We start from the raw sequence: 17,846 nt of genomic DNA on the forward strand, positions 1-17,846 counted from the left end.
CTCCACGGGCCCCTAGACTTTGAAGGAGAGGGTTGAGGACAGCTCTGCAGACAGCTGGGGGTGGACATTGGGCTGGGGGTCTGGGCCCCTTTGTGTATCTGTTCCCATGAGAAGCCATTGGAATAGATTTCCAGGGAAGTGCAGAAAACCCCTAGCATCTGGAGTGGGTGGGCATCCAGGTAAGACAGTGGCAGCTGGACATTTCCTAAAGTCCCAAGAACAATGCTCTGGCCCTGGGCTAAACACAGAGAGGAAAATTGAGGCGGTAAACCTGAAGGGTTCAGGGGCCGCCCCAGAGCTGCCTGGCTCCAGGTGGCTCAGAGAGGCTGTGACACCAGCAGGGACCCCATGGCTGCATCTTAGGTCTCTGCCCTCTCTTTCACCCCAGCTCCTTCAGGCTCAGGGAAAGGAGCAAGTGAGTAGCCTTCTGGTGGACTAACACTCCAGAGTTAGGGAGTCCTCGGCAAGGTGGGGAGGGAGCTGCGCCTTTGGGTCTGGAAGGATCCCCCAACCTTCTCGGCATGCTTCAGCCTTCTACAGCCTCCTTGAATTGGAATAGGATGTCAAAGGCCCATATCCCATTACCACTCCTCTGAAGTAGCTAATCCCTCACTTAAAGCACATGCCAACCACATTGTCAAGGAAAAGTTTGCCTCAGTCCTCTTGGAAGTGCAGCTGCCTGGCTGACTTTTGTTTTCTTGAAACCAGAACCTGATGCTTAAATCGTCTGGGGAATCTCATATGGGCAGACACATGGAGAGAGGGACAGTGTTTTTTATTTAGTTCTTCATTCAACAGATGAGTCTCCAAAATACCTGGTGCCTCCCAGCGAACAATCTGACAACATCAGATCCAGGCTGCAGGGAAGGCAGGCCAGGCTGGAACAGGGGATTTTAGGGTACTCTATGAGGTTAAAGAGTTACCATAACTTCTAAAGGGCCCAAACTCACTTAGGAGTTGGTGATCCAAGCGGAGAGGTTGACTGATCATTCCTTAGCCGTCATATATACTTTTCTGCTAGGCCCTTGTCAGTGGGGTGATTATACAGTATATCAGCCATACTCGGACTCTTTTGAGAGTGAAAGGGAACATTCTTCATAATTGCATTGGGTCAATTACCATAAACCAGGACTGTCTCAGGCCAACCAGAATATATGGTCATCCAACCTAGGAGTGTCCAAAACTTTTAACACTGCCCAGGACAATTTAGCTTCTCTAAACCTTAAGTTCTTCATCTGCAAAACAGGACTTATAGTGGAGTTTGGTGAGAAAAGAAAGTGCGGTTGTTGCTATTGTGTTGGTTAAACTTTGCTCCCCTCAAAATATGTGGAATCAGCAGGATTGGTACCCTAGTAGCTATAAATGAATTGAAGGGTATGCTTTGTCTCGTACTTTTCTTGGCTTATGACATTTTTTTTTGGCTGTACCGATGTGAATACTTAACTCCAGTCTATCTTTGCAGGCCATTATTTCAGGGGAAAAAAGCCTTTGTGATTTAGAAATGATTCTTGTGTGAGCACTGCCTTAAAATAACAATGGGTTGAAAGAAAGAGCTTGTTGCTTCACCATCCCCGTTGCTCTGGGGGAATAACTTTGAATATTAGATCGGAGTCTCATCTGCATCTAATTAGACATGCCTACCATTCATCCCGGAATATCAACTCTGTCCTCATTGTGAAATGGGGCAGATTATTTGAAATCCAGCTTTGAATTGATTTTTTACCCAACAGAAGATCATTTTGCTTCTAACCAAAATGTTGAGTTGAACTTGACGACATCATGGTCATTTTGCGTCTTCAGTGTATTTGGTGTTGGGGGAAAACCAACCCTGCTGCTCCTCTACTCAAGTGGAATTTGTGTCTACCAAATGAGAGCTGGAGCAGCCGTTTCACAGCTCCGGGGCTCCCTTTCTGCATCGGGGGAGAGGCCCTAGAGGAGCATGTGATTTCTGCAGATGTCTGCCTGTAGGAGACAGAACTAGACACCAGCAAAACAAACCTGGCTGAGGCTGGTTGTTCGTGTGGCCCAGGTTAACTGGGTGATTAATCTCCATTTGATAAACAGGGGGTCAGCCCTGAGCCGGAGCATGAGAGCACAGTGGAGCATCCTGTGGGCTGGGGTGGACAGGAACTGTAAGACACTGCGTACTTCAGAGAGCAGACAGTCTCCTTGGAGCCCGACACACGTGGGTTTGAATCCTGTCTCTTCCACCTGCTAGCTGTGTGAACACGAGTGATGTGTTCACCTCACTGAGCCTTGGTTTCCTCATCTGTAACATGGAGCTTCAATAGAACACCCCCGTTGTGGTCGTTACCAGGATTCAATGAGATAGGGTATGTAAGGCCCTCCACACAGGGTCTGGCTCACAGTAGGTAATAATTACACTAGTCCTTGTCGCTGTCCTCATGCAGCCTCGGGGAACTTGGAGAGCTCTTGGCTGAGACACCCGGACTCTCGGCTGCCCTCTGGTGGTGAGGCTCAGCGCGGACCTGCGTGGAGGAAGCTGGGAAATGTTACTTTGAAAGCAAGAAAATAGCTTAGGGTTTTAGTGCTTTCTTGAAGACCTCCAAGAATATCCATGTAACTTTTCAAAAACAGGAGGAGAAGAAAACACCCCAGGGGCTCTAAAAAGCAGCACGGTGTCTTCCTTGTGTGGAGGTTGAGCAGGAAGGGTTGTGTGGGCTTCTTTGCCTTTGAGGTTCTGGAGGCCCCCATCACGGTGTCCTGGCAGGACAGGCAGAGAGAAGGGAGCTGGGCGAGAGGGGAGTGGGGACTGAGGCTGGGGCTGGGCTCTGTGGACATGCATCTGGGGCATGGCCGATGCTCCCGGGTCTCCTCTAAATCCCCCAGCGTTCTCTACTTCTCTGCCCCTGGTGCTCTGCCGCAGCTAGCCCATCTCATCGCACATGGGCATGGCGGCCACGGGCCATGTGAGAGCCAGGATGGAATCAGCACCTTTTTTTTTTTTTTCTTGCCTGATAATGACTTGCAATCTGCCATGAGCCTTCCCAGGACTGACAGATGTCTTGATCAGGGGTCTCCTCCTCTGACCCTGGGTGAGACACCCGCTCTTTGGGGCTGCCCCAGAGTCTGCCGTGAGTCCGTCTGGCAGTCAGACCAACAGGCAATTTCAGGCAGCTTCTTTGCCTCCCTGTATACTGAGTTTCTGGAGGGGCCATCTCCAGCATCCAGCACAGAGCAGATGTTTAATCATGCAACAGTAGCTGGGTGAATGAATGGCTGAACTCTGTCCTTGAGGATAAAGGAGCACAGCCAGTCATACCTCTGTTCCCCATGGTGCCCAGCAGAGTTTTGCACATAGCAGTAGCTCAGGAATGCGTGAAGAAAGCATGTTCTCAGGGATCTCCCTATGATCCTAATATTAATTCAACTGTGTTTGAGTACCTCGTAAGTGCTATCATAGATTCTGGGAGGTTTTTACAAAGCAGCATATGACACAGCTCCTGGTTTCTAAGAAGGGCTTCTTCTTAGATGCTCAGGTTCAAATAAAACTGTTAAATTGTAGTGCAGATTATGTAATAATTCAGGACCAAAATGAGTCACCTATATGGATATTAGAGTTGATACTGGAGGCAGGGTTGGCCCCATGGGTTTGTGACATGTGAGTTGCACAGAGCATGTCTGGAAAGGGCCCCATGCTTGGTTTAATGCCCTGCTGTTGCCGTCTAGAAATTCTTAATAATTTTTGAACGGGAGGCCTGCATCATTTTTTTTTTTTTTTTTTTTTGCACCTAGGCCTGCAAATTATGTAGTCAGTCCAGGATGACCAGGAGAAGCTCTGAGTGGAGTAGATCTGAGAGCGGTCAGGTGAGGTGGAGGAGTTGAACTGCAGGGCTAGGCTGGAGCTCTCTGAGGACATGGCCATGCTGGTGTCAGCCCACTACAGCACCAGGGCCTGCTCAGGACGAGCCTATGGGAAGTCAGGGCAATGGCATTTGGAATCAAAACAAGCCTAACTGTGAGGATGCAGTGGCTCCAGTGGAGGTGGGGCCTGTATGTGGGCCGGGTCTGCCCTGTGTGCAGAGGAGAAGCTTGCTCTTATCCAGGGAAGCCCATGAGAGCCACCAGTGCAGAGCCTGCTCTGAAAGGCCACCTGGCCTTGCTTTGCTGCACTGGGATTACTCTCTTTCCTGGAAGCTGGCAAGTGGACACCTCATAGGGATACTGGGAGGCCCAGAGAAGAGGTACAGGAAACAGGTCTGTAGCCCGGGAGAGAAGATTCTTCCCTGGAGCCTCGCACAGTTCTAGGCGCCTGTGGGTCCTCATTTGGTGTTTGGTGAAGTGTTTGGGCTCAGAGTCTATTCTTAGTGGTCAGGCTAATCCCTGTCTGCAGGAGGAAAGGGCCCAAGCTCTCCCTGGAAGCATAGCCCAGCCTCTGTTGTCCTGGGACCCCATCTCTGTAGGGAATGGAGATATTTACATGCAGACTCTCCACCGTTTCTGCGCTTTGACCAGCTGAGGCTTGACTTCCAGGACTTCCTCTACTGTCCTAAGCAAAGTGCTTCACTTCTCTGGGCACCTGCCACATAGCGCATTGTGGGAGTGCAGACAGAGCATGTGGGGCCAGTGCTTGGGTGAGTGCCCGGATCAGTGGCTGGACCAGTGTGAGGTGACACTGTTGCTGTTATTAATGATCCAATCTGTAACTTGGGATGTCAGAGAAGGGAGGGACCATCGGGGCCAGCAGAGTTAGAGGAGGGTGGCCTAGCACTAGAGCCACAGGCAGGACGAGGAGAGCCCCAGCAAAGACAGGGAGTGTGTATGGCTTGTTTACAAGCGGCACCCCACGGCCTGTGCTGTCTTGGAGCAGCTTTTGCTCTCGGTGGCCGGGGCTCTTCAGCCAGCTTTGTACACTGCCCTTCCCTCCTGAGGCTCCACTGGTGCTGCTCTGAGGCCAGGCAGGGTTCAGGGCTCCCAGCAAGAGGCTTGGCCTCTGCTCTGCCCTGCCCTGCCCTGGTATGCACTGTCTTCTGGGGCTCTTGCATTCTGTTCTGTCTGTTGGTCTTGGGGTTTCCCTGTCTAGTCTACCTTCTTTCTCCATAATGAAGGGAAAGGCAGGGCTGCTGCAGGGCATTCATGGTCACCAGCTCACTGTGGCCTCAGCTTGCCCCTCCTCCACCCCTCAGCAGAAAGGCTGCCAGGCCCAGCCAGTGGAGGGTGTGATGAGTGGTAGCTGTGTGACTCTGGGCAACTTTCTCAACCTCTCTGATCTTCAGCTTCCTCAGGAATACATGTGGTGTAATCTGAAGCCACCAGGAGGAAATAAGATGGTGATAAAAGCGTTTGTGGTAGCACCTTGCCGGGGACATGCTGGGACAGGGTACTTGCTGGGTGTCCTCGTAAGTGTGTGCAGAACCAGTGTTTCAGGAAGCTTCCGGGGAGGTGAAGGGGACATGGGTGACTGGCTTCCAGTTGCTAGTGTAGCAGACAGGGTGGAGTCCTTCTGGGTGTGGAGAACCCAGGGAAGGCAGAGAGGCCTGTTTCAGGGCCTGGCTGACTTTAGGATACAGTGAGATGCAGGGCTGTGGGTAGTTGGTACAAAGTGCAAAGTGGCTGGTCTGGTGTTGTGCTTATTAAAATAGCTTCTGGCTGGGCATGGTGGCTCATGCCTGTAATCCCAGCACTTTGGGAGGCTGAGGTGGGAGGAGGATCACTTGAGTCCAGGAGTTTGAGACTGTCTTGGGCAACATAGAGAGATCCCATCTTGCCAGGCATGGTGGTATGTGCCTGTTGTCCCAGCTACTTGGGAGGCTGAGGCAGGAGGATCCCTTGAGGTCAGGAGTTCAAGGCTGCAGTGAACTATGATCGTGCCACTGCACTCCAGCCTGGGTGACAGAGCGAGACCCTGTCTCAGGAAAAAAATAAAAATAAAAAAATAAAAAAAGGGCTTCCATTACCACGTGCTCACCATGCCCTGGTATCCTGCTAAGTGCTTTACATGGGCTTACGACATGCAGTCCCTAGAAGCACCATGAGGTGTGCCCTACTGTCCACCTGTCCACCTGGCAGGAGCAGGAACAGCTCCAGTATCTCCCAGGCGTGGCTCCCAGATGCCCAGCTCCAGAGTCCCACAGCCTCCCAGGTGGGCATTTCCCACCTCCCCGAGTCCCCCTGGCATCTTGGGGCCCTGGACCCCAGGGTACCTTGACTGGCCGCATCTACTATCTTCTCTAAGTGGGAGAATATGAGTGATGTGCTCACCTCATTGAGCCTTGGTTTCCTCATCTGTAAAATGGAGCTTCAATAGAACCACCCCCGTTGTGGTGGTTACCAGGATTCAAAGAGATAGGGCATGTAAGGCTCCCCGCACAGGGTCTGGCTCACAGTAGGCAATAATTACACCAGTCCTCTATTGTTGCCGTCCTCATGCAGCCCCAGGGAACTTGGAGAGCCCTTGGCTGAGGCATCCAGGCTCTTTGCTGCCCTCTGGTGCTGAGGCTCAGTGTGGTCTTGCGTGGAGGAGGCTGGGATCGTGACCCTCTAGTTCCCTGTGCTCCAACCTGCCCGCTCTGATAAACCTGCTGCAGGGGTAGGAATCGTCGGGGAAAGAGCCTTAGCCTCAAGGCCTGGCTTCTTGGCTTCCCGACTGTAATGACAGCTCCACACATTCCACAGAGGTGATGGTGTTGACAGGTATTTGGGAAATACCAGTTTTCTTTCCCAGCATATTTGTCCTTATTTTTTCAGGACATGGTAAACATTTTATTGTCATCCTAGCTTAATTAAATAGAAAAAAGGTGGCAGTCTAGAATTTTGGTACATTTCAAATATATTTTATTACTTTCCATCTTAGAAAGAATATGAAACCTGCATGCAATGCTAATGGTTTCTGACATGTACATAGCATATAACACAGCAGTACAATGCGGCTTATACTGGGGGGCAGTGTGTGGAGGGGGCGTTCTTAAGGGTATATGTACAGAGGAAAGGGCGCATGGTCATCTTAGCTTTCGAAAGAGGACTGCACTGTTTAACACTGAAGAATTACATGGGGAATCACAAATATATTGCTTTAGTACTGCATGTTCTGTTGTGGTGAGGGAAAGAAACATGCTTTGAAGGTTTTCCCTTGTCAACAGAATGTGTGTCTGTAGCTGTGTATTGCGCATGTATTCATATATTTTTAAGTTTTCTCCTAAGGTTTTTGCTGACAGTGTTGGGAACCTCACATGCTTCTGAAGCATTAAATATTGAACCTGTGAACCTTTCAGAAATCCTCAGGTTGGGAAAGACCCCACACCTTCTTTAAGGATCATTTGTCTCGCCATCACAGGATCTTGGAAATGTTTCCTAGGGTGTGTAAAAATTAACCAGGGGGGAATGAAGCACATTTTTCTGGCAACCAAACTTGAGTTCCTCAAAGAACAGATGCAGAGAGACCTGCTCCTGCTTGCCCGGCTACAGGGGCCACTGCGGAGTCACACTGAGGCTGTGACCGGCCATAAGCCCAGGAGAGCCCGTGGCAGCTGTGCCGAGGCGCCAGGACCTCTAAGCGGAAGCTTCCCAAGCTAGGAATGGAGCAACACTGCAATGAAATGTGTCCACCAAGCTCATTGTTCCTCCCGGGCGCTTATAAAGCTCAGATGTATAGTGACGTATGGACAAATACAAAAAAGCATTTTTTAAAAAGGAAAGGGATGAGTTTTCCCCTTTTCGATAAAAAGCAGCCTGTGATGAAGTCTGGAGCACAAGAGAGATGGGTCTCCCATCTGGAAGCCTTTCGCACGCAGCTATAAAATGTAAAAACTGACCGTTGGTAAAAAGTGCTTCATAACAATATATAATTTGTGTCTTATGCCTGTGAGAAAGAAAGGCTTTTTTTTTTTTTTTTTTTTTTTTTTAATCTGCAAAGTCCTTTGCACAAGTCTCCCAACTGGTTTGGAGTTTTCCCTTCTGAGGTTTTTCACCCTATTCTTCGTAGACCCTGGGGAGAAAAAACACATGGGTAAGTGGCTCAGGACATGAGGCAGGCCATTCACAAGCTGCTGGCTAAGCGGCTTCATTCACGTCTGGTCTGCAGGGAATGCCCCTGTCCCAGAACTGCAGGAACCCCCAGGAGAAGTGGGAGGGATCCTTCTGAGGATGTGGTCCCAGGGACCATGAAAACTCACACCACTGTGGCTTTGTCTTTTCTAACCATCTGCAATCTCACTTCTGCAATCTCATTTTGTCCTCAGAGGCCTATGGAACAAACCCGCTTTGCATATGAGGAAACTGAGGCACCACAGACTTAAGATTTGCCCAGTGGCCACCGACTGTTAGTGGCAGGAATGTAGTCTTTCTCTAGCATGGCGGGCTGCTCCCACACCTCCTTGTTTCTTTCCGCGTCTGTACTCAGCCTCTCTATTTAGAGAAAATAGCAAGGGTGGGAGGCATTCCCTTACTTGACTTAGGCTTGTATATTTCTTTGTATTTTGCCCAAATAATGCATGTCCTCCAGAAGAATGCTAGCTCTAGAAGCTGCTTCCTGGAGACAGAAGAGGTGGTTGGTGGGGTGGGGCAATGGTGCAGGAGGCCTGTGCCCCTCAGTCCCTGCTCCTGGCTGCATTGCCTCATCTCTACTGGTTCCCAGCCCCACCTTCCCCTCACCTCTCAAGCTGTGCCCAGTTAGATATTTTGCTTTCTTCTAGTTCTGCCCCATGGCTGCCCTGGGGCCATACGTTACACTTAGCCTATCACTTTTCTGTCTCATTCTTGATTTCTGAGTAAGACCACTGAATTATCCATTGAAATAAAATGCCTGACTAGGCTGCTTCCTGTGGTGGCCGGAAGCTCCCTGGAAGCTCTGGTCTCTGAAGTGCACAGAGCTCCTCTGTGTGGCCCCCATGCGCCTGAGCCCACCGTATACCCTTCTACTTCCTCCAACCTAGCTTTGGCATTCTCTTTCTCTCTCTCTCTGTACAAAGAGGACTTCAAACACTTCCTTTATCACTGTTCTATATTCATTAAGATATTTTCAACTTGTTTCAGGGGAGGGAGGTGGGGAGGGCAGGGACCTCAACACTAAGAAAGAGGGTGAACTAATTTTATAGCAAAGTGAGAGAAGGCCTGGTAGTGAGAGGCTCTCGTTGCTTTTGTTATTGGAATTTTCAGGAAAAAAAAAAGCAGGGCCATGTTTAGACCTGTGGGTGCCTCCTTTTCCAGGCTGCAGCTCAGGTGGAGGGGAGGAGCAAGGTGAGCTAAAGGTTTGAGTATCCCCCAGCAGTCAGATCAAGATGCCCTCAGCCTCTTCCATAACCTGCCCATGGGATTAGCCTTCTGCCAGTTTTGATGACACAGGGCCTGGAGGGTGACAGAGAGTGGACTGCGCAGTTCTGGCCTTTGCCACATGAGCTGCCTGGCTTGACTAGAAAGAGGGCTTCATTCCCAGCAGATTTATAGAAAATAATTTCTTGCTCTCATCACTTTCTATTTCAAGCAACTGCAGATGAGGCTGTTTTGGAAGCAGCAAAAAAGGCTCAGGTATAGGGGTTGAGCCCGAGTGTCAGCTCTGGGAGAGCTGGTCACAGGGCTGAGCTTGGGGTAGCACGGCTGGGCCAGGTGAGGGGAGGGCAATGCAGGCACCCACTACGGCTGTACCTTCCACCCTGTGAGGGCAGCTCGTGGGGTAGCACCAGGAGGCCTGGTTTGCTGTCCTGGCTTTGCCCTGTGCTCCCAGGCAAGTCACCCCTCTCTTCCATTTAGCCTTGATTTCCCCCTCTGCAGCAGGGGTGCTGGCACTAGTTCCTGGGGAAGTCACCTGCATGGTGTGTGCATGCATGCGTGTGTGTGTGTGTGTGTGTGCGCTTCCTGATCATGCTATGCAGGCAAATGTGTAAACAGACTCTGTGTATTTGAGGAGTGAGACAGGACAGGCTACCTTCGCATGGTACAGGGGAGCTAGGAACTGGATTCTCCCTCCGAGGACAGACATAAGACCCCAGGAAACCAGAGATGGGAAGCCACCTTCTGATTTTAAGGAAACAGTGCCCAGTAAGTACAGGGCTGGTTCAGGGTGCTGGTGGTCTTAACACTGCTGCCCGCCTTGGTTAACAGTGGCTCTGATTTTAAAGAGCCAAACCTGTGGTGCCTTCCAGCACCTGCGAAGGAAGGAGTTTATCAGGTTTCTGGGCAGCAGAGGGAGTGGGGCACCTTGGAGAAGAAAACATGTTTCTGGCAAGGATCATCCTCAGCACCTCATGGTTTTATAGTGCAGTTTTATAGCCAACATACACAGTCACCTAAGTGGTCACATTTCACCCCACTGAAGTCCTCAGAGCTCCCCTGGCAGCCATGCCAGTGCTCACTCTGCCATTTAACAACTTACGTAACTGAAATAAAAAGAGGAATTAAGATTATAATGCAAATATTAGAGTGAGACAGACTTTAGTTTACAAAATGACAAACCTGCCATGCTTGCAAATGGACAAGAGATGGATAGCTAGCTTTGGTAAGTGGTGAGTTCCTTGTCCCCGGGGGTATGTTAGCATTGTCTGAGTATCTATTTGCTGTGGATGTTGTGGTGGGTGTTCACGTATTAGATGGGGCTAGATGACCTGGTAGGGGGGGTCCCTTCCCATCCTGAGAGCCACAGCTGGGTCTGATGGGAAGGAAGGTGAGTAGAGGCGGGGCGTACCTGCGCTTCTCGTTCCAGGCGTTGTACCACTTGATGAAGCGCTTGGTGCTCTGCAGCTTGGGGTGCAGGCAGTGCTCCTGACCTCGGTACCTGGACACGCTCTTGGTGGTGATGCTGAAACGGAGCAGGATGAGGTGGAGGGTTGAGGAGCCTGAATAACATGTTGCCTCTTGTGTGGCCTGTGAGTAGCCCTGGGCTAAGTCAGGGCCCTGAGAGACTGTGGCTTCCTGCCTCCTCTCAAGGGAGCCGACTTATGTGCTCACTTCCAGCCTGGCTCTTTGGAAAGTTCTGGTTGTCCCCTTATTCTCTGACTCCATATTAGGGCCTAACCCTGTATGTAGTGAGCAGCCCTCACTTTTCCCCTGGGAGTCCTGAGAGTCTGGGATGGTCTCTCCCACCCCCAACCTCATGCAGTGTGTTGTCTCCAGGGCTCAGGCCTCTTTTGGGGAACAAAGGTCAGAGGACTCCCAGCCCCTCTGAGCCTGGGATCAGGAGGTGGAGAAAGCTAATGCCAGCAAGGTGCACGTGCCAAAACCTCTGTCCTTGGATTTGAGGAGCTCATGGCAAGGCTCAGACATGCCCCGCAGACACTCTGATTTCTGTCTCCTCAACCCCAGTTCCCTCTGACCCACCACAGATTGTCCCAGGGCGGGGCATCTCCTGATCCTGAGGCAAAGTCTTGTTGGCCTTGTGGGAGGTCCCAGGTATCTCACCCCTAAGCAGAAGAGTAAGACCTCTCTTCTGCACAGCCTGAAGATCTCAGGCCTCTATCAGCCCATGTCCCAACACCCAGCAGAAGCCTAGCCATGTGGTAGAGAAGCAGGTGTTGTGCAGACTGTAAGGGCCTGGGACTGAATCTCAAATTTGGCTGTGGGACCTTGGGTAACCTCTCTGAATCCAGTTTGGCCATCTGTAAAATGGGTATAATAATAGGACTATCTCACAGGGTTATTGGGATGATTAAAAGATACAATCTTTAGAAAGTACCCAGGACCTGGTAGATGCACAATTAACAGATACTGTTACTAGTCATTGGTCATGGAAGATGAAGTGGCCAAGGGGAAAGAGTAGCCTTGCTGTGGGGGCTCCAGCCTGGAGGGCGAGGCAAGCCTGCTGCTCAGAACTTCTGAGCCCCTCTAGGCCACAGGCATGATAGGAGTTGTGGGTAATAAGAGACCACCTAGGGTATTTGGAAAAGTGCAAGGTGAGAGGTGAGGATGCCACTTCTTGAGGGGTCACAGCCATGCAAGCCATGATGGTAGACTGGGGTGCTGGAATGGGCTTGGAGGGCAAAGGGGGAGACTGGAAGTGAGAGTGGAAAGAGTGAGAAGAGAGGGACAGAGGTCAGCTAGTTCCCCACTGTTAACCAAATGGAAAATGTCATGGCTTATATGGGCTAAGTTCTAGAAGGGATAGGATTCCCATTACTTCAGTCTCCCAGTTGATGGGGAAAGAAAATCGGATCTTGCCACCAGAATGGGGGCATAATGTTCCTGGGCAACCTGTTTTCTTCCCTTCTCCATGCTCTGGGTTTCTGGGGTCCCTGCTAGGGCCTAAGCTCCTTGGGGCAGGGGCGGGTCTTCCTGCTGATGCCAGGTGATGGTGCCTGCCTTGACTGGACTCCTCTGTGACTCCGGGTCATTCCTCTAGCCTTGAGCACAGGCCAGGCTTCAGAGTGAACTCTGGTTGTCTCTCTCCCCCACTGTGCCCAGTCACCCTGCAGGAATTTAGCAAATGCTTTTCTCTTTCTGCCTACAAGGCTGCTTTAGCATTCTGAAGGAAAGGACGTGGCAATGCCTGATAAAAACCCTTTCTCAGTTAGGTCAGTGTGCAGGCTGTGCATCCCAAATCCTGAAGGTCAGGGAGAGCAGGAAGGGAGAGCAGGAAGGGTCACTCAGCCCTCTCACTACAGTGCTCAAATGCCACGTCATAATACTGGGATTATGAAAATCGGTTGTGGAGTGCAGACATGGGGATTTGTGACTCCAGCAACTATCAGAAATTCTGAGTCCTGTGACCCTCTCCTCCACAGTTCTGGCGGTGGGGGTAAGGGTTTTGGTGAGAGCTCCATGGACCTATGACACAAATTGCTCTTTCTAGAATTCGGACTCTCCTGGATCCTTCTGGGTGCAAGGACTCCCACTTGCAAAGCGGACCTCTCCCCCCGCCCCTACTCCTGCCCCCACCCCCAGCCTCAGCAGAGATTTCTGGGTGACTCAGGGTGAGCTGGAAAATTTGCTTTTGTTCAGCCTTTGTGGCTGAAAACCTGCTTTGCAAAAGTGCTGGCCCCTCATCTGATTTGGAGAGTTTTAGGATTGTGGAGAGGGAGAGGAGCCCCCAGCCCTCAGGGATGGAGTGGGAGGCTCTAGGGGGTGGGGTGGAGGTTTAGTAGAGGGTGATTGGATTGTGTGCTGATCTCCTGAGGCCCCTGCACGTTTCTACAAGGCTCCGTAAAGCCTTTCTCGCACTTGCCTAGCTATAGTTTTTCTCTGTATGTGGAAAAGTTTAGCCAGGAAAAGAGCAAGCCTATTTACTGAGGGCTCTGTCCTTTTTAGGTATCACTGCATCCTTTACCCTGCTTTCTTCCCCTGCAAGGTCTCAGAAACTTGTTTGGTTAATAGAGTGGTTTTCAGCTCTTAGACGAGTGAGATTTAACTTGGAATTCCCCTGTCATTCTTAGCCCCCAAACTGGAAGCCCTGAGGAGCTTGGAGCTCCTTTCCCAGCTCATTTGACACTTGGCCCCCACCCAAAAGGATTTTTGGGTATTTTCTTTGAATTTGGTCTGCAAGGCAAGAGGTAGGGACAAGCGAGTTAATTTAGGTGTCTGTGAAGGAAGGCAGTGGGGTCAGCTCAGTTCCAGTGGATTTCTGAATTCCCCTAATTTCAGCCTGACAGTGTAGCCCCTAGACGGGGATGGGGGGTGCTGGGTAGGGGTGTGCACTGCTTTCGCAGACACTGTGTGAAGGCCTTTGCGCCGGTGGAGGCCAGCTGGTGGAGGGCACTTGCCCAGACTGAGAATAAAGTGCGTCCTGTTTCTGGGGGAGGGGAAGAGGGGCCAATGGTCTGTGGCAAATATTTGGTAGCCGCTTTGCCAAGGGCTCCCTTCCTGGCCAAGAGCATATTGATGAGGAGGCAGCGGTGCTGGCCTCAAGTGGTTAATTGGGAAGGCGGAGGAGCAAGAAACTAAGTGTTCTCTCACTCTGCCCCAGTTTTTCCAACATTCCCCACATCCCCACCAAGCAGGGCTCCAGCCATGTGGCACATTAACCCCAGCAGAGCACTTTCTGCAGTACTGCTCCGTATCGGGGACCCACAAGGAGTACAGTCGGTGAGGGAAGCTCGTGGAGCGTTCTCAAAATAAAATCTCTAGGAGCCAAAAACTTGGGGTCCACTTGTCTCTGACTGGAACAAGGCTCTGAAGGAGAGTCAGGATTTAAGATAGTGTTTGCATTAGTCCTCTATCCAGTGACAGGAAGGCAGCACACCTCACAGTTTGGGTGTGAGTGTGTTTTAAGTGATTTCAGTCTAGGTTTTCTGAGTTGGCACAAGGGAACCCTTTAACCCTTGATGGCCCTAGCAGAGTGGATGGCCCATGGTACAAATAGGGAGACTGCTCATTTGAATCCTAGCAAGGGTGAACTTGGAGGCGCTGTTCCGGAGCGGGACAGTGACCCCCCTTCCCGACTGTCTTCCAGAGTGTCTCGCCAGCGTCCTAAGGACTCTCTGGGCAATTACAAAGGCTTTTCCAGGGCCTTGACAAAGTCGGAGAGAAATGTTTGTTAGCCCGACCCAGGCCCAGGCTGTGCCCTGGCATTGGGTTGACAGCAGTGCGCACCCCCTCAAGGTGAGGAGCGAGAACTCACATAACCATCTTCTCCTCGCAGTGCGGGTACTTTGGCTTCATTTCCAGCTTCTTCACGTCGCTGTAGCGGATCTTGGGTCCCTTCCGGGAGCACTTGCATTTGGACCCTGCGAGCGAGCGCGGGGCAACGGCTTAGTTGCTAGGCGGTCTCCTGCCCCTCGACCACCTTGGTGCCCACCCAGACCACCCCCCGCGGGATCCCAGGATGCCTAGAAATTGGCGCTTGGGTTCCCCAGGACAGGACAAGACGAGACGGCGACAAGGGGAGCTCCCCGCACTCACCGTCCACACGCGCGGTGTACAGCGCCAGCAGCAGCAGGAGCAGCGCGGCCGCCAGGAGCCTCATGCTGACCGGAGGGGCGCGGCGTGGGAGCAGGGACATGGGGAGGGCGCTGGCCCGTCGGAGCGGCGGCCCGGAGACGCCACCCAGCTCTGCTCGGCTTTCTCTGCCCGGGCTGCGCCGTCGGTGGATGCCCAGGGCTGTCTGTGGCCGTGCGCTGCGCTCTGCGCTTGTCTCCGCGCTCTCTCCACAGCCTCCCTCCGCCCGCCCTGGCCTCTTTTAAATCCGCTCCTGCCCTCGCAGCGAGCGAGCTCATTAATATGCAGAACCACTCGGTGACTCACTGAGATTTCTCAATGTGGTGAGGGGAGGAGACCTTCCCAGCCCGCCCGTCGCCCGCCCCGGGAAAGGACCCGCTATCGCAGCGGCGCACACCCGGAGCCACGCGCGCACACGCACACACACATCCGCTACCCTCTCGCTCACATAACACGCCGCCTTCGCACACTTGCACACCCATACCACAGCGCGCACGCATTTCCAGCGTCCCGCTCTGCCTTTGGGGAGCCCAGACGGTGGAGAGGCTGCTGAAGGGCACTGCTTTTCTGAATCGTGTGGTTCTCTCTCTGGCCCGGCAGGCCAGCTTTTCCGAGCCGGCGGGAGACCCAGGCCCAGGGCCCAGATCCTCAAAGACCTGAAAGGGTTTTGGAGCAGGTGCCAAGTGTGAGTGCCTGCAGGCCTGACCCCCAAGGGCCCCTGCTGGGCCAGAACACAAGGCCAGTTCTGGACAGGGGCTTGTCATAGACTGTCCAGCAGCAAAGTCATTGACTGTGATCACTGGAACTGACTCAAAGAGGGTATGTGTGTGTGTGCGGGGGTGGGGACGGGTATTGGGGAGGAGTTTTGGTGACTCCCAAAGGAAAGCTCCTTAAAGTGGGTCAGTGGCCTGGTGGCTGTGTGAGTGTCTGGGTGGTGGGGAGAACCAGGAGGAGTCCTCACTCCCACACTACTCTCCAAAGCCAGGTAGAGAGCCCTAGTGGAGAGCGATGACAGTGGTAACCATCTGGATGAAGGCCTTCCCATGTTCTAGACATTGTGCCAGAATGCGAGGTATAGTGGTGTGAGCCCAGCCATAGTGGCAGAAATTCCCTCCTCACTACTTTCCAGCACAAGTGACTTTACCGCTCTCAGCTTTTGTTTCATCATCTGTAAAGTGCAGATCATCACAGTGTTTCTGATAGGGTGGCTGTGAGAACTATAGAAATCATACATGTTGTCAGTACCCAGGAAATGTTACTTATTGGCACCATCGTTTTATGTCTAATTTATCTATTACTTTGATTCTTACAAATTGGTACTTTTCTTCCAAGTTGGTACTTTTAATTTCTTTATTTGACAGGTGTGGAAACATGCTCTGAGAGAAGAAATAACTTGTCCAAGGTCACAGAGCCAGGAATCAGGTGACTAGGCCAGGAGGGTCCTCAGTATATATGGCTGCAGAACTGGGACTCCTGTCCCTGGACCACTCTGTTGCTTTGAGGCCTGTCTGCCCTTCACTTCTTGCTGCCTTGAGAGACCCAGAGACAGGAGGTGGATCATCTCAAGCTCTTGGAGTCCCTGGGCTTGGCTGTCAGGAGAGAGCTCACCCAGCTCTATGCCATCAGCCTGGCAGTTCCCTGGAGGCAAAAATGCCCAGAGGGCTTCTGGATGATGGGGACAGTCTGCTGAAGGGTGCAATGGGAAGAATCTGCGTCGTCTCTTCCCAACTGGAGAGCCCTCGCTGCTTCAAGAAGAAGCTGAGCCATGAAAAGCAAGCAGCGCCTATGCGTGCTGTTGTGCCTATACCTAAAGCAAAGCCAATAGCTGGACATTTGCATTTATGCATGAGATGAGTATGAGGGAGTGACTTTTGGCATTTATGTTAGTTTTTAACTCTAAAAATAATTTTTTAAAATATAGAAACAACACGTTTGCCCAGAAAAATCAGAAAACCCAAGCAGAAGAAAACTAACATTTTCACGCAAGTAAAATCTTGGGTGAAATCTTCCCAAAGCATCCTCTTTGCTTTGTGTGCACATGTACACATGGGATCAGGCTGCATGTAGTCTTTAATAACCTGCTTGCTATACCTATTAGCATATTGTGAACATCGCTCCATGTGGCTAGCCTTGCTACAACAATAGCTCCCTTAATGGTTTCATCTGAGGCCGGGTAGTATAATGGCTAAGAGGCTGGTGTCTGGAGTCAAACTGCCTGAGTATGCATCCTAGGTACTAGCTGTGTGACTTTGGGCAAATACCTTAACTCTATTTGGTATTGGTTTCCTCATCTGTGAGATGGAGATGATAATAATATGTACAGCATAGGCAGAATTAAATGAGATGGTGCATGTAATGCTTTTAATGTGGTCCCCAGCACAGAGTAAGTGTTTGATATGTGCTGACCATTGCGGTTATCATGATTTTAGATGCAGAGTATTCCGTCATACAGATGTACCAGAATTAATTTGACTACTCCTTGCTTGGATTGTTTTCAACCTTACCCTCTTACAACCAATGCTGTTTGACAAATATTCTTGTAGCTCTATTTTGGGGTAGGTTTTAATACATTGGATCAGCCCTCAGAAATAGAATCATGGGGCCATGGCACATGCCCATTTTAAGACTTTTCATAGAAATTGCCAATTGCTTTCCAAAAAAATATATTTTATGCTGCAAAGGAATTTCTTAAATACCAAGCTTTCCTAGAGCATGTAAAGTATTATTTTTTTATTAACGATTTTATTTCTAACATGTTTGTTTCAAGAATATGTTGATTGATTAACTGGGATCTAACAACACCAGCGATCGTGGGCACTGAGTTTTCACAGGAAAAAGTAGTTGGCTCTAGAAATATGGACCAACATTCCCCAGCTTCTTGGGCTGGACCAGAGGTCAGACGTCCCAGTGTTTTGTCCTCAGTTACACTCCTCAGTCTGTGTATGCAGATCTCTGGTTTGCAGAAGGCAGCCACTGTGCAAGCAGAGCTGAGCCCTTGTTTGTGTGAGTTCTTCTGGAGCCATGGTACA

At 51.0% G+C, this 17,846-nt stretch overlaps 1 protein-coding gene across 1 annotated transcript; it reads right to left on the minus strand.

The window, feature by feature from the left end:
- Positions 1-6,772: 6,772 nt before the first annotated feature.
- On the minus strand, positions 6,773-15,088 carry CXCL14 (C-X-C motif chemokine ligand 14). The gene is made up of 4 exons (XM_003829258.5): positions 14,782-15,088; positions 14,501-14,606; positions 10,637-10,750; positions 6,773-7,945 (listed from the first exon to the last, which is right to left on the minus strand). Exons 1-4 carry the CDS (start codon positions 14,879-14,881, stop codon positions 7,930-7,932), a joined length of 336 nt encoding a protein of 111 aa, XP_003829306.1. The 5' UTR covers positions 14,882-15,088; the 3' UTR covers positions 6,773-7,929.
- Between the last annotated feature and the right edge of the window lie 2,758 nt (positions 15,089-17,846).

Source organism: Pan paniscus, chromosome 4 (genome assembly GCF_029289425.2).
Source record: "Pan paniscus chromosome 4, NHGRI_mPanPan1-v2.0_pri, whole genome shotgun sequence".
In the NCBI taxonomy this organism is placed as follows: domain Eukaryota; kingdom Metazoa; phylum Chordata; class Mammalia; order Primates; family Hominidae; genus Pan; species Pan paniscus.

Bases quoted from the DNA above. Each gene is read 5' to 3' on its own strand.
- CXCL14 (XM_003829258.5), bottom strand. From the start codon at position 14,881: ATGTCCCTGCTCCCACGCCGCGCCCCTCCGGTCAGCATGAGGCTCCTG. The intron at 14,607-14,781 runs GTGAGTGCGGGG...GCTCGCTCGCAG, and splicing joins GTACACCGCGCGTGTGGACG to GGTCCAAATGCAAGTGCTCC. The intron at 10,751-14,500 runs GTGAGTTCTCGC...GCTCCGTTTCAG, and splicing joins TGCGAGGAGAAGATGGTTAT to CATCACCACCAAGAGCGTGT.